This window comes from Podarcis pityusensis, assembly GCF_964106645.2.
Source record: "Podarcis pityusensis genome assembly, chromosome: 12".
Classification (NCBI taxonomy): domain Eukaryota; kingdom Metazoa; phylum Chordata; class Lepidosauria; order Squamata; family Lacertidae; genus Podarcis; species Podarcis pityusensis.
Genome location: NC_138037.1, coordinates 47,148,976 through 47,165,000, shown reverse-complemented (window position 1 = coordinate 47,165,000; position 16,025 = coordinate 47,148,976). Strand labels below are relative to the sequence as shown.

Below are 16,025 nucleotides of genomic sequence, written 5' to 3'. Positions count from 1 at the left end.
CAGGAACATAATTTAGAAAGAAGAACAGCAAAGATCAACACTGTCAAGGTCATTGTTAGCAATGAAAAGAAGACCTCATGCTTACCAATACAACGTACTTCAGTTCCCTTCCTGTGATACTTGGGAGAAGCAGACCCAAGAACAGGATGAAGAAGGCGAAGCCACAACTATTGAAACCGTGCCACAGATGCATCACTGATCCCGTTACTCCCCGTTAGTGAAGGTGGAAAGGGGGAAAGTTGTGTTTTATAAAGAGCAAATCAAGGGGTGGAGACTCTCTGTAAATTTGATCTTGGAGTTTAACTTGAAGGCTACTGATTTATGTATTTTTGTAATACAGTCAAGGACTGAGAAGGAGATGCCAAATTCTGTAGGCCTGGAGGACCACACTTGCCTGGGGGATGTGCCCCATTGCTTTTCTCCAAAAGGAAGGACACTTAGGTCTCTGCTTATGGGCAGGGAACCAAAGATAATGGGGAGGTTGCAGGCTCAGACCTCCAGGAAGAACATCATGGTAGTTTGAAGGTGAGCCTTGACCTTTCCAATTGGCCAGAGAAGGAATAGCTGCAGGAAGCTTACCCCAACCCCTTGCCATCCCCAGCTCAGTTTGTGTATATGCATTCATGTTATTACGGTCTTTTGCTAGCTGCCTTGAGGACCTCTCAGTCCAGTGGTAGGTGGGGTGCAAATCTTCTAAATAAATAAGCAAACATAGTGGCATTGCTGCCAGGAGGGGAGAAACACGCCACTCGCCCACCACACTTGTTGTCACTCAGGGTAAAGGTATGTCAGTGATGGTGGTAACAATAACCCAAACCTATTTAGAAGATAAAAGGGACGCGGGTGGCGCTGTGGGTTAAACCACAGAGCCTAGGAGTTGCCGATCAGAAGGTTGGTGGTTCGAGATGAGTGCTGCAACCCCAGAGTCGGCCACAACTGGACCTAATGGTCAGGGGTCCCTTTACCTTTTATTTAGAAGATATTCTATGCAAAAATGTATAGGACAAGTTATAATATCTGCTGGAAATGAAAAAAGGTACATTTTATCATATGTGGCGGACATGTAAGGTAATAAAAGCTTTCTGGGAGATGAAAAATTATGAAATTTAAAAAGTGCTGAAAATAACTTTTGTTAAGAACCCAGAAGCCTTTTTATTAGGAGTTATAGGTACCGACATACCAAAGGAGCAGAAAAGACTTTTTATGTATGGAACAACAGCCGCCCTGATGCTACCAGCCCAAAGATGGAAAGAAGACAAAGTCCCTATCAGAGAAGAATGGCAAAGCAAGCTGATGGACTATGCCGAGATGGCAAAACTGACAGGAACACTCAGAAACCAAGAGGACAAAAACTTAATAAAAGTATGGGAAAAAATTATAAGCTATTTAGGAGACCACTGTAAGCAGATGGAAACAAAAGCAGGATTTTTACTTTACTTGTAGTGTTAAAATTACCATGGATAATATGGTTTGATATAAAAATTGGAGTGTGGAAGAATATGTAGTACAGTATTAAATGTTTAAAATGGGACCCCGTGGAGGGGATGGAGGGAAGTCCTGAGATATGGAGGAATCTCTATATGAATATACTTTACGATTCTTCGCTTATAACTTTGTATATGTAAAACCAATAAAAATGATTAAGAAGAAGATATTCTGTACAGATGCATAATCTCATGGCCAGTTGAAGTATTCGCATGGGCAAATAATTATGGGCATCAAAGTTCCACAGCATGGTCAGTCAAGGAGGACATCAGCACAACACAATACCATTATCTCCATAGATTAAGTGTTCATGGAAGAAGAGAATGTTTAAAAGCTGAGGTACATAATATTGTAGAAACAGACCCAACCGCCAGTGGACCATAGTAACATTTGCCCTTAGCAGAAATTGGACACAGACATCATAGGCATCCATTATGGTCAGGATTATGCCCTTTAGCTAATACAGGGCATCTAAGATTTGCAAGAGAGGAACCGAGTGTACCTGGTTGTTTGAGGGAAATGGAAATTATATTTCATGGCTCTAAGGAAAGGACACGTTGCCATAATCTTTTCCATTAATTAAGATTCCGTAGACACATGTTCAATAACTGAAAATAAGAACAAAATGGGGGTGCTTTCACATATGAATAGCAAACTCTAGGGCAACAGGATTTTAGTGATGTGTAGCTGCACCATTTTACCTCACAAAGGCTTGGCATACAGATGTAACTACAGTGGTACCTCAGAAGACGAATGCCTCGCAAGACAAAAAACTCGCTAGACGAAAGGGTTTTTTGTTTTTTGAGCTGCTTCGCAAGACGATTTTCCCTATGGGCTTGCTTCGCAAGACGGAAACGTCTTGCAAGTTTGTTTCCTTTTTCTTAACACCGTTAATACAGTTGCGACTTGACTTCGAGGAGCAACTCATAGAACGCGGTGTGGTAGCCTTTTTTGAGGTTTTTAAAGACTTTGGTGATTTTTGAAGCTTTTCCAAAACTTTCCCGACACCGTGCTTCGCAAGACGAAAAAAATTGCAAGACGACAAAACTCGCGGAACGAATTAATTTCGTCTTGCGAGGCACCACTGTATTTAATTTATTTAGATTGTTTAGCAAAGGTCTCTGGAGGGAATCACAGCAAAGGTTTTATACAGATATCAGTACATCAGTAAGGATTTCACAAAAATGATATTTACAGAAGTGTCGTGAAATTAATAACATATAGTACAATCTTTCCACAGAAATGTCTTTTGAGATGTGGCCTCCTGAAGCTTGAGCTTCACGCTGACAGGAGCAGAAACAACATTTTCACATTTACCTCAGCTCCACAGCAGTTTTCTCAGAAGTTGTCATGCTCAGGAACTAAACTTTAGATCCTTTAAAACAAAAAAGATATCAACCAAAAAAGAGGGGAACTTACAGTGCTGGGGAAATTGATAACCCATTTTGAAAGTTTAAGGAAAGCCTCACTACCAACCTGCACTTAAAGGTTCAGGGCCGTACAGAAAGGTAACATTGGGCATACCCAAACTTTCTGAGGTAATGAGTTAGTTGCCCATAATGGTGGCTGCTCTTTGCCTCACCTCTCCCACTGAATGCGTTTGCCCTTGTTAAAGTAATGTACATCAGTAACGTACACAGGCTCTTCCTGGGTTCAAGGTTTCAAGGAGAGGAGAAGAAGCAAGAATGCTTCATGTCAAAGGTGGGAGCCTTGCCCAACGAATCTGAGGAGCATATAGTTAAAAATATAAAGGCAAGTGAGAAAAAGGTTCTTTAAGTTCCTCATAGCCCTTGCCCACTTCACCATCACACCCCACTCATCATAACTGTTGGCTGAGGTGGTTGCTTTATTCTGCCCAATGGTAGGGCCGGCCACAGAACCAACTGTTATACCAAAGTCCTCTCACTAAGTTTGCTCCTTATCTCCACAAGCCAAGTGTGTGTGTGTGTGCGTGTGTGTGTGTGTGTGTGTGTGTACACCCCCCCCCCAAAAAAAAGATGCATCTAAATAAATGGACCGTAGTCTCTTCTTATGTCATAATAAATTTGGTTATCTTTAAGGTAAGATTCTATGGGTGACATTCAACTAAATGCTACTCAGACCTACAGTGGTACCTCAGGTTACATACGCTTCAGGTGACATTAGCTTCAGGTTACAGACTCTGCTAACCCAGAAATAGTGCTTCAGGTTAAGAACTTTGCTTCAGGATGAGAACAGAAATGGTGCTCCAGCGGCGCGGCAGCAGCAGGAGGCCCCATTAGCTAAAGTGGTGCTTCAGTTTCAGGTTAAGTACGGACCTCCAGAACGAATTAAGTACTTAACCTGAGGTACCACTGTGTTGAAATGAATTTACCTGATCCTTAATTTCAATTGGTCTGCTCTGAGTAAAATGTAGTTGACTACTACCCTTTGGAAGGGATGTAGGTGGCACTGTGGGTTAAACCACAGAGCCTAGGACTTGCTGATCAGAAGGTTGGTGGTTCGAATCCTTGCGACGGGGTGAGCTCCCATTGTTTGGTCCCTGTTCCTGCCCACCTAGCAGTTCGAAAGCACGTCAAAGTGTGAGTAGATAAATAGGTACCGCTCTGGCAGGAAGGTAAATGGCATTTCCGTGTGCTGCTCTGTTTCGCCAGAAGCGGATTAGTCATGCTGGCCACATGACCCGGAAGCTGTACGCCAGCTCCCTCGGCCAATAAAGCGGGATGAGCGCCGCAACCCCAGAGTCGGTCACGACTGGACCTAATGGTCAGGGGTCCGTTTACCTTTACCTTTACTGCTCTTTGGAAACTGTAGTTAGATTCTTTGAAATCATTAGGACTTACTTTGCAGGAAACATGCCTAAGGCCAGGCTGCAATTAGAAACTTTACTGCAGTTGTGGTCAGGTACCTCCTTAGATTCCCCCCCCCCCCAAGTTGATGATCCAAGGGGTAGCTGTTTAGGTAAGAAATGTTTTTCACATAGCCTCCAAAACGATTGAGCCGGAACCAACAGGTTACTTTCCGTCCCCAGATCTGTTCCCCTGAACTGGAGCACCTTGGAATCGTTTGGATCAAGGTGCACATGTCAAAAATACGCTCCTTCAGAAAGGGTGGAACTACCTTGCCAAAAAAAAATCTATGCCTGCAGCAATCATACTGCTAATGTTCAGTTTTCTACCCCATCTACCAAAAAAAAACACAGAGGCTTTGTGAATTCTCAAGAGAGACTGGAAAAAGCACAGGGGAAACACAGGAGAACAAATATTTGATTATGTTACGTGGCTTCCCCATTAAACGTGAAAGGGGGGAAAGTGGATATTATTTTTTTCCTAATTTTTTGTGGGTTTTTAAAAAACTGTTATTTATTTTGACAAAGTAATAATCATAAATAAATAAATAAGAATAAAAATGTGCACCCCACCACCGAGACCATTCCATTGTAACTATCCAACCTCCCAAAATTTCAACACCTCTTGCGATGATTTGATCCCTTTCCGTTTTAACAGTACAAATTCTACAGACACCCTCCCTATCTCCTCAAAATAATTTCACCTGCATATTCCCCATCTTACCTTAATGGCACATGTTAATTTATCATTAATAGCTATATCCCAGATCTCTTTCTACCATTCTTCCATTTTATATTCTGCTTGCCCCTTCCACTTCCTAGCTATAATAATTCATGCAGCTGTCAATAAATTTGTGAGCAAGTCCTTCATAGCCTGTGAACCTTCCACGCCATCGTAAATTGATAATAATGCTACTTCTGGACTTTCGGTCAGCTTTAACTCAATGATTTCTGTTATCTCCTTAAACACCCCTTGCCAAAAAATAATAATATTGTACATATTTACACCCCCACCACATGTGAATGTAATTCCCTGTTTCCTGGCATCCCCTCCAACATAACACCGAATAATCCTTGTTTATTTGAGTGGAGATTCTGACTTACAGTGAAAAACATCCCTGGCTGACTTAACCACAATCTGAGATTTGAAGGAGTAGAGTGACATCTAGTGAGTAAGTTCTTTTTCACAGTTTTCGTCAGTTTAGATATTTATGCACACCCAATCGATGTGTACATTTGTTCTACATGCTTCATTGGGGTCATTCATTCTGGCCCAAAGGGGTCCCGTTATTCTCCATATTAAATACCCCACACCCAGGTTAATCATGAAAAGACCATGATTGTTTTTTGATAGGATAAACTTATTGGTTTCTGTAATTAGTAGAATCCAGAAGTGTCTGAATTCAGAAGTATACAAGTATGCAGATTCTTTCCCTGCAAATTCTATTGCTGGAAAAACAGTAGCAACTCCTTGAGTACTTCAGGAATATTTTTCAATATGGATATATTGATACCACTTTTTCAGAAGAACAGAGGAAGTTGTTCATAGAGCGCAATACAATTTTATGACCCGTTGAAGATTTTAACTACAGTACCTGCTGCAACCCCCCCCCCCATATAAATGACTTCTGTTTGAGAAATCTAAAGGGAGGGGGAAGGGTGGCAACATCCATGTAAATAAAAGCCACCACAGAGAGAAGGAAAGAGCATCTTTAATAGTTGTTGTGCCACTACTGAATTCAGGAAGTTAGAATCTGAATTATTTGCACACTAGAGCCAAAATGCTTTTACAACCTCAAAAAGTTGAAGGCTGTCAGAAATTTGGAAAATGCTGGTGAAAGACATTAACAAGTTCAAGGCTATCAGTATTATGAAAAAATATGCATTAAAAAAGGACAGGTTGACACTGATTTTGACAAAGCCAGCAGGGCAAACCATTGGAATTGTTGTGAGTTGCTGTTGTTGTTTTGCAGGGTTAGGCTGTACCATAACTGTCAACTTTCCCCCTTGACAGCTATGGGCTGTACATCTGAGTCCCTTCTAATTGCTGGATCCAGCAACGATTCCATTGCTGGAATAGTCAGGCCAACTTCTTTGTAATGACCCTAAGCATGGACCCTCGATTTCTGCTTCAGTCCAAGGGTGTGGCAATGGGAGAAGCAAGACCTTTTGGGAGTGTTGATGCCGTGAGCCCCTCCATTGTAAGCTCAGGTTGCCTATATGTGTAAATAAACCATATATCATAAAGACACCACAGTCTCTGCTGTACCTCATTCCGAAGGAAACATGAACCCTGGGAAAGTGTCTGGAATCTCACTCCACTCAGTGATTGGGGTGTCATGCAACAATATGTTTCTCTCCCCACCCACACATCTTCTTTGACATAGGGAGGAGGGAGCTGGAACAGCCTTTGCAGCTGGCATGGGATCAGGCACTTCAAAGCTGTAGGAACTGAACAGAGCCACAGTGATAAGCTGAGAGCCTGTACAAATTGTCCTGGTAGCACAGTCCTCCTTTCCCAATGTTTTTCCTTTATTGTTGCTGGCAGATCGCCTGCCCCCCGCCCCACCCCCCATAAATGACCTGTATTCATTGTTTACTACACTAGATGAGTTGTCAGAATTCAAACCTTCTGGCCGATCCAACAGCTCGATAAATGAAAGTGGTGTGGGAGTCATAGCCATGGTAAAGGCTTGTAATATTGCAGGGTGCCCCCTGACCTCGGCTGACCAGCACTCTGAGCTTTACAATGTATTGGAATGCATGACCTCATATGGAGTTATGTCCCCCCCCCCTCTGGGCAGTGTAACCCTATATGGTTTGTGGGTGGGTTAAAGCTTGACCGGATGAGGTAACGTGAGACATTGGAATGCAGCCATGCGGCTGGAGAGAACAAAGGATAATAAAATCGGAGGAGAGAGAGGAAGGAGCTTTTTACCCTCCGTCCATGGAAATATTGCCTTTGTGTGTGTTTTTCTTTGCCTTGCACCCCAAAATGACGGCTGGTTTCCGTCAATTGGTTACCACAAGTGGTGCCCTCTCTGAGGAAGAATAAAAGGATACGGCTGAGGTTTTTAAAAGAGAAAAAAGAAGCAACTTGAAGCAAACAGTCTGAGGCAGACTAAGAGGATTTTAAAAGAAACTGTGAGAGGATTTTCGATCCAAGCAGTGCTTATCATCGGCTCACTACGTCCGGCAAGGATTGCAAGCGCTAATCATCTTAAAAAGATCCCGGTGAGTTCGATCCCTTCTATTATATTGATTTTTGAAAAATGGGCAGCTCTTTGACTACTCCCCAACAGAAATTTTTAAAAGACTTAAAATTTCTCCTCTCCTCCAACAAATTGGAAGTTCCTGAGGGTGATTTGATACAGCTCATTCTGTGCATTGATGAACATTATCCCTGGTTCCCTTTGAATGGAACATGCGAATTAAAACATTGGGACAAGATTGGTGAACATTTTCATGAGCTCCCCAACATAAGTGTTCGGATTTTAAATGCTTGGTGCAAGGTTCGATATGCTATGGGTTCTTTATCACCAAAAAATATCTCCCTGGCTGCATTGCCAGCACAACCTCCAGCTTCTTTAATTCAGTCTGCTGTTCTGCCATCTGTCCCAATCCTTGCCCTGCCAGCAGCTCCAGAACCCAAACCTCCAGATTACAGTTCCTCACCAGAGGACCCAATCCTGCAAAAATACCGTGGTCTGGCTGGAAATGACCCTGCTCTTTCAGCAGCAGAACCAGCTACCCCCTTTCAACGTGCAGCCCTTGCCTGTTCCTTATCTCAGGATACCCTGGCATTCCCTGTTATTGTGCCCCCTGCTGGTGCTCTAGCAGGAACTCAAGCCCAGCACCAACCTTTTGACTTTAAAATCTTGAAAGAGCTCCAATTGTCAGTCAGGACAAATGGACTTCAAGCACCATTCACACAGGCGCTTTTGGAAGCCACATTAGCCCAGCTGTTGGTGCCAGATGACATCAAGCTTTTGGCACGTACAGTTTTACCCCCATCAGCTGGTGTATTATTTGCTCATGAATGGGAAATCGCCTGTCGTGGTTATGCTCCTGCTTTACTGCAACAAGCAAGAGGGAATAATCCAAATATTACCCTTGCAGACGTCATGGATGCCATGATGGGGTGTGAGCCTTTCGCTCAGGCTTCAGTACAAGCCACACTGCTGCAGATCTTATTGAGGGATACTGCTCTTGCTGCTAAACAAGCAATGAGAAAAATCCCAGAACCCAGTATTCAGTCAAGGTGGAGTTCAATCAGGCAAGAGGCAAGAGAATCATATTCTTCCTTTATGGACAGGCTGATTACAGCAGTGAGTAGCCAAATTGAAAATCCTGAAGCCAAACAAATAATTATCAAACAATTGGCCTTTGGAAATGCCAATGAGGATTGTAAGGTTGTGTTACAACCGATAATACACAATCCTGCCACAGACACAGCAGCCATGCTTCGCATTTGTCAGTCTGTAGGTACAGCAGCTCATCTGCTGGTGGCAGCGCAAAATAAAAACCAGCCTGTAGCCACCGATACAACGTTTCCAGCGTGGCAAACCAGGATCACCGATACCTCAGTGTGGGTAGAACGGTGGCCTCCACCAAAAGGAAAATCCGCAGCAATGGCACCATCTTGTTTCTGAACAGCTTATTTCTGAACAATTGACTTTCGGCCACATTGAACCATCTTCATCCCACTGGCTCCAGCAGACAAGGAACAGTTTGCTTTTACATTGCCAGTATATCACAATTCGCAGCCCAACCAGCGATATCAGTGGATTGTCCTGCCTCAAGGCATGCGGAACTCCCCTACACTTTGTCAACATTTTGTGAGTGAAGCATTGAAACCTTTCTGCATGTGCCACCTAGAGGTGCTGCACACAAGCTGCATCTGGCAGTATTTGCTACACCATTGTGCCAACAGGAATTTTATATGCTCAGGCGGAACAAGAAGAAGACTATCTGCATTATAGAATGGTTACATTTACCGCACATCCCATCGAAGAACATTTATTCAGTAATTGAATCCACATCAGACACTGTTATCAAAGGACATTCACAAGCGATAACTTTAAGCGGTTATGATGTTACCTCAATTTATTTACTTTTCTCACAGACTGAACAGCAGCATTTATTGATAACAAATGCTGCCATGCAAATTGCTTTAGATGATTTTATAGGTGTCATCATTTTTAACCCTCTTCACGGATGGAACGAAAAGTAGGGGGGTGGTGACATGGGAGGAAAATGGAAATGCTTATTTACCCCTCCACAGTCCTCTGCCCAGCGAGCAGAGCTAGCGGCTGTGATTCTTGCCTTTCAATCCTTTTCTACTCAACCTTTCAATCTTATTGTGGATACTCAGTATGTATATCGCCTTTTTACTATTTTACCAATATCTTATATAACTCCTTCCTTGGATTCTGACTTGTTTTCCTTGTTTCTTTCCCTGCAAGCTTACTTCAGCACAGAGAGTTCCTTTATTATGTTGCACATCTTCGCTCCCACACATCGCACCCAGGGTATTTAGCAGAGGGCAATGCAAGAGCAGATGCAGCACTGAAGAACATTTCTGCCTTTTCTCTCTTTTCTGATCCTATACTAGGTCATAACACCTTTCACCTTCCTGCGAAAGCATTGGCAAAGCAGTTTTCTATTCCTTTGGCCCAAGCAAGGGATATAGTTTCCCAATGTGCTTCTTGTTCTAAATCTCAGCTGGCCATTCCTTTTGATGCTGTCAATCCTAGGGGCACGTCTGCATTGGCGTGTTGGCAGATGGATGTCACACACACACCTGTGTTGGCTCCACTCTCCAAGGTTCACCTCACGGTGGACACCCACTCTGGATTCATATGGGCTACGCCCATGAGGGGGGAAACAGTTTGGCATGTCATTCAGCACACTATCCGCTGTTTCTCAGTCATGGGTAAACCTGCGCGTATCAAAACTGATAATGGTCCAGCATATATCTCTAAAACATTTTCAGAATTTTGTATGTTGTGGAATGTGAAATTAACTCATGGCATACCCTTTAACTCCACAGGTCAAGCTATAGTGGAAAGAGCACACCTGACGTTCAAAACACTATTGCTTAAACAGCTTGGCGGCCGAAGCATACCAATAGCAGATATCCCTTCGGCTGTTCACCAAGTTCTTTTTGTACTTAACCATATTTTTATGTCCACATCTTAGGACCCATACCCCCGCTTAATTGCATTTTAGGAAGGAGGAGGCACTCCCCTGCCCCTTGGTGGACTCCCCTGCCCCTTGGTGGTGTACCGACGCTTGCCCGATCCCACATGGCATGGACCTGTCCCGCTGATCACGTGGGGACGAGGGTAAGCGGCAGTGGACGTCGAGGACAAGCCTTTGTGGGTTCCAGCTCGATGCGTGCGGCCATGGCGAGTCTTTAACCGCGGGTGCGCCTTCCTAACCATTTGCCTTGCCATCTTTTGCTGCTCCATTATACAAGGAAGAGAAGCAGACGACCCAGTCCAGTTGAAACCACCATATTTCACCTTATCGGCTGGCAAGCAGCTGTCGCCTGAATCCTACTCTGGCTGGCAGCATCCACGGCTCAGCCACTCTCGAACTATAAGAACAGCATTGTTGAATAAGACTTTTAGGGTAGAAAATTATCATAAGATATGGAGGAATAATATTTTTGTGCAAGATATGATTATGTTTACCAGTTTATTGCATGCTTCTAAATGTTGGTTATGTATGCACATGCCACCCTTTTGCGAGTCATTTAGGCATAATGCTTCATGGCGTGCCTGTCAATGGATCTTTTCAATTTACTAATATTATATCCCCTAAGCAATCTTTTTGGCCCCCAGTACACTTGACCCTCCATGAGCCTGCACCCATTTATTTTCAAATTAAGGAGGGGAAAGAATCATGGGGCATATATCCAAACTGTCAATATACATTGAATTTCACTTTTAATAGCTCTTGTTCTCTTACAGGAACATACAGTGACCAATTTCAGTGCTATAGAAGTGACACCAGTGCATGGCTAATAAACTAGAAAGGAAGCTACCATGCAGCTTGGAATCAGAATTCTTATATTCTTGGCTTCCGGATGGAAGTTGGCTTCGACATTTATTGATTTTAGTGATCATTATAGTAGTTATTTGCATTATTTTGTGTTGCTGTATACAATGTATTCCTTCTTTAATTTCTGTATGTACTGCATGGTTCTCCAGTCCGCGGCCCGCTTCCGGTCTCACATGAGTCGTCTATCGCACTCGATATAACCGTATTGGTACTGATTAATTAAATAAAGAAAGAGGGCATGTGGGAGTCATAGCCATGGTAAAGGCTTGTAATATTGCAGGGTGCCCCCTGACCTCGGCTGACCAGCACTCTGAGCTTTACAATGTATTGGAATGCATGACCTCATATGGAGTTATGTCCCCCCCCCTCTGGGCAGTGTAACCCTATATGGTTTGTGGGTGGGTTAAAGCTTGACCGGATGAGGTAACGTGAGACATTGGAATGCAGCCATGCGGCTGGAGAGAACAAAGGATAATAAAATCGGAGGAGAGAGAGGAAGGAGCTTTTTACCCTCCGTCCATGGAAATATTGCCTTTGTGTGTGTTTTTCTTTGCCTTGCACCCCAAAATGACGGCTGGTTTCCGTCAATTGGTTACCACAAAGTGGTGCTTGAAGAATACAGGATTTGTGCATGAAATAGGTAAATGAGTTTCTGAAAAAGATTATTGGAGTGTCTCCACCCCCATCGTCCTGTTCTGCCTGGGCACTGAGGTCCAGCTCCGAGGGCCTTCTGGCGGTTCCCTCATTGTGAGAAGTGAGGCTACAGGCAACCAGGCAGAGGGCCTTCTCGGTAGTGGCACCCGCCCTGTAGAACGCCCTCCTGTCAGATGTCAAGGAAATAAACTGACGTGCAGCGTAAATTAATAATGCAGAGTTTTTAATTGAATAAAATCTTTACTGAGTTAAAATAAACTTCTTCATAAACAACATGGTTCCAAACAGTTTGACTGAGATTACATACTGACTCTGTTTACAACTGAGGCAGACTGACTCTGTTCACAACTGAAATCTTACAGAGCACAAAGTGAAACTGGCTGCTAAGTCACATGTCAGAGTGACTCAACACCTAGAAGTCAGCAGTTAGGCCTGAATAACTTTAGTAGGCCCAAATGATTGTGCAGTCCCAGCACTTCCCAGCTTGCTTTGCTGCTTCTGCTCTCATATGTCTTTGTCACATGACATAAACATCTATCTGCTTTGAGAAGACATCTGAAGGCAAACCTGTTTAGGGAAGTTTTTAATGTCTGATGTTTTATTGTGTTTTTAATATTATGTTGGGAGCCGCCCAGAGAGGCTGGGGTATAAATATATTATTATTATTATTATTATTATTATTATTAAGCTCAGTAGCACTTGGGAATGCTTTATCCTAACCCTTATATCTGTCAGTAACGTTGCAAAAAAGATCCTTGTTTCCCCCCAACCCCCAGACGCTTTCCCGACCCCAAGAATTTACAGTTCAGCAGCGTATAAATACACATTAACTTGCAAATGACGTGGCATTTGGTGGTGTTTGCTCAAACTAATTTATTGCAACTATTTGCCTGATTTTTATTTGATTAGAATCATCACTGGGAAGAAGAAAATGCTGATGAGGAGGACTGCATGAAAGCACCAACAGTCATGTATTGCTTCTGGTGTCCCACAACTTATTTGCTCTCCAGTTTCCTTCCTGAGGATGTTAATTTGCTGATTTGCCCTTTATTTGACTTTCCTTTTCATCCTGGTAGAAGATGAGAGATAACAGCAACATCCAGAAAGGTCAAAAACACTGCCAATATTTAGAAACATATATTTGGGAAACATGCAGATAGTCATTATATGTTATGTATACATGTGCATTCCTTTTAGATCTATGTCCATCTATAGTACATGAAAGCCAGGGTGACGTATCGGTTACCGTGCAGGACTAGGACCAGGGAGACCCGGGTTCAAATCCACTTTTCCATGAAGCACACTGACTCACCTTGGGGCAGCCACACAGTCTAGCCCACTTCATAGGGTTGTTTAAGGATAACTGGGGTGGCGAAGGTACTTCTTGCATTTTGTTAACTACCTGGAAAGTACTTGTGGCAAAGAGGGTAACAGAAATTGCATAAGAAGAAATCAACACTAGTTAACATACTGACTCCAAATAAACTTGGAGAAGATGCATGAAGGAATTGAAGCCTGATAGGAAGTGAATTTTTTTACCAATAAGTATTTGCTAAAAAAGTAGGAATCAGTAAGGAGGAAGAACAGGCTGCCTTTACGTCTTCTGCCTTGTCTCCTTTTTAGGTAACAATTGTTGTAGCTTTCCTCCAAAGTACACTGGGAATTGCATTTTACCCCTCACAAAGCTACAATTCCCGACAGCCTTAACGAACTATAGTTCCCAGGATAACAGGGCAGTCTGCTTTCCAGTGTCTCGAGGGTGGGGCAGGATGAAGGTGGGGGGTAAAAGCTGCATTCCTAAAGCCTCGAACCTCAAACAGTCCAGCCCCTCTAATTATTATGATTTTGAGAGGAAGGTCAAGCTGGGATGTTGAAAGATGAAACATCCGTTTTACACATGTTTGTTTCAACCCTATTTTACCTCTCATTTACGATGCCGTCCTACATTAACTGTTACATTCTGCTTTCCATTCCTCTGGTACAACAGGAAAAACCAGTTCTTTAAACTTCTGCAAGGGACAAGCGGCTTCACAGCCCGGCAAAATGAACTTTCAGCAGCCAGAAACACCATAACCAGACACTGGAGAGACCTGTCAGGAGTAAGCATGGACCAATGGTACCAAATAGTATGGGAAACAGCCCTACTAGAAAAATTAACCAATAAACTGAAACTAGCACAGGGACAAAAAGAAGAAGACACCTTCACCCTGGTATGGCTCCCCTTTATCACATATACAGCCCAACAAGACAATGACAAGAATCCACCAACAGCATACAAATCAATATGGCTAACCTGATCCAAAACACCCACCCACCCCACTCACACACGAAAACAAAGATCACCACAGCCAATCACAAACAAGGAACCACACCTTAGGCCAACCCCAACCTCTCTCACCACCAAAGAAAGACAAATGAACAGCAGAGAACCTGCACAAGCAACGCTGACACGAAACTCTACATACATTAAGCAAAATAGAAACATCGCCATCCAACCCCCCCATCTTCCCGCCCTCCACACCTCCCCCCCAATGTCTCAACAAATGAAACTGATTTGTAAAAATGTTACATGGAAAAAATACGAGACACATTACACATATTTCTGTAAAACAAGAAAATCTTTAATAAAATAATAATAATTTTTTAAAAAAGATTTCAGGCAGGATCTCTCCCAGTCCCACCAGGAGATGCTGGGGACTTAACCTGATGCCTTCTGCATGCTAAGCAGTTGTTCTACCACTGAGCTATGGCCCTAGCTCACAATATTGCTGTCAGGATAAAATGGAGAAGGTGGAGGCAGAGGTGTATACGCTCTGTGGGACAGAAGTATAAGAAGGAATGAAGTATGTAAACTAGCCTATAAGTGAATAAAATACAGTATGTTTTTAACTTTTGACCAAACTGCAGGAGGCAGTGGAAGACAGAAGTGCCTGGCGTGCTCTGGTCCATGGGGTCACGAAGAGTCAGACACGACTAAACAACTAAAAAACAAGAACAAATATTTTTAACTTACTCTCCTAATAATTTGTATATAAATTATAAAAGTGGTATATAAATTTGGTAATTTTTTTTTTAAAGAGGAAATGTTCAGACTTTCAAACAGTGTGTTATGCCTGAGCCTTCATTGCTGAAACTCCCAACAGCATTTTCATGCTCACAAACACCTGATGAAGGCTTAAGGAACCATTGTGACATAACCCATTCAAGCAGAGTGAAGGGGCAACAGGCTGTCAACAGTGGCAGTAGTTGGGAGCTCCCAGCTATTGAAAAGCCACATAGAGTCTTTTCATACTGCCTGAGGAATTAATTCCTTATTTAACATTCCTAATTGCTGGATCGATTTAATAGGACTGGAGCTAACATTAGCTTGGATTTGGCCCCATTGATAGGGAACTGCCTGCTGCGTCCTCCGCTTTGAAGTCACCCTGGTCTTTGGGCCTCCAGCACCTTCTTCAGCATGTCCAACCCACCTAAGAGGCGTATGATACTGGTGTTCCACTGGGTTAGGAAGACGCCCCTGGCAGAGAAGCCGTCCTCTACCATCTCGGCCAGACCTTCTGTCTCTGCACCGGCCTGCAACATTCCTCACATTTCACCCTACTTCACGAGGAGCAAGACACAACCCGCTCTGCTCAGGAGGTCCAGCAGACGCAAGGTGCTGCGATTTCCGAATCTGACCGACCCCATGTTTTTAAGATCTATCATAGGCAGTGTTGGCCGGAAGAGAGCCCGCAGGCGTGGCAAGCCAAAGAAGACTCCAGCGGAAACAGGAAAAGGGGAAGCGGTCTACTGGAGTTGCCATTGACAACTACTCTCTCTCTCTTTTTTTGAAATAGTTTTTATTAACTTTCCATTTAACAAACCAATCATATCATATTAATTATTCCAAATTATACCAATACATTATACTAATAAATAAAACCTTTTGTTAATATTTTTGTTTCCGCACATTTTATTTTCCAGTCTCACTTGCTATCAGTCATTGTGACGG

General features: G+C 43.1%; 1 protein-coding gene and 1 long non-coding RNA gene across 16 annotated transcripts in view; one reads left to right on the top strand and one right to left on the bottom strand.

Annotated features, from left to right (window-relative positions):
- The window catches only part of LOC308459473 (lysosomal acid phosphatase-like), an 84,729-nt gene that overhangs the window by 10,500 nt on the left and 58,204 nt on the right, over positions 1-16,025 (bottom strand). For 2 of the 15 annotated variants that reach the window (XM_080975004.1, XM_080975011.1), the window contains exon 2: positions 13,347-14,124. The exons of 3 other annotated variants lie outside the window; for them this stretch is intronic. In XM_080975004.1, coding sequence (XP_080831130.1) covers positions 13,347-13,424 — 78 coding nt within the window. In that variant the 5' untranslated portion in view covers positions 13,425-14,124. Of the gene's footprint in view, positions 1-1,987; positions 2,094-2,802; positions 2,929-2,961; positions 3,799-3,838; positions 3,993-4,307; positions 4,473-6,895; positions 6,917-6,941; positions 6,961-13,346; positions 14,535-16,025 lie in introns of those variants that run through there. 10 more of the 15 variants (XM_080975013.1, XM_080975015.1, XM_080975008.1 and 7 more) reach the window with 10 other exon arrangements.
- LOC308459580 lies at positions 14,031-15,896 on the top strand. Its single transcript, XR_013978180.1, has 2 exons — positions 14,031-14,133; positions 15,424-15,896. It is a non-coding gene; the product is annotated as an uncharacterized lncRNA (long non-coding RNA).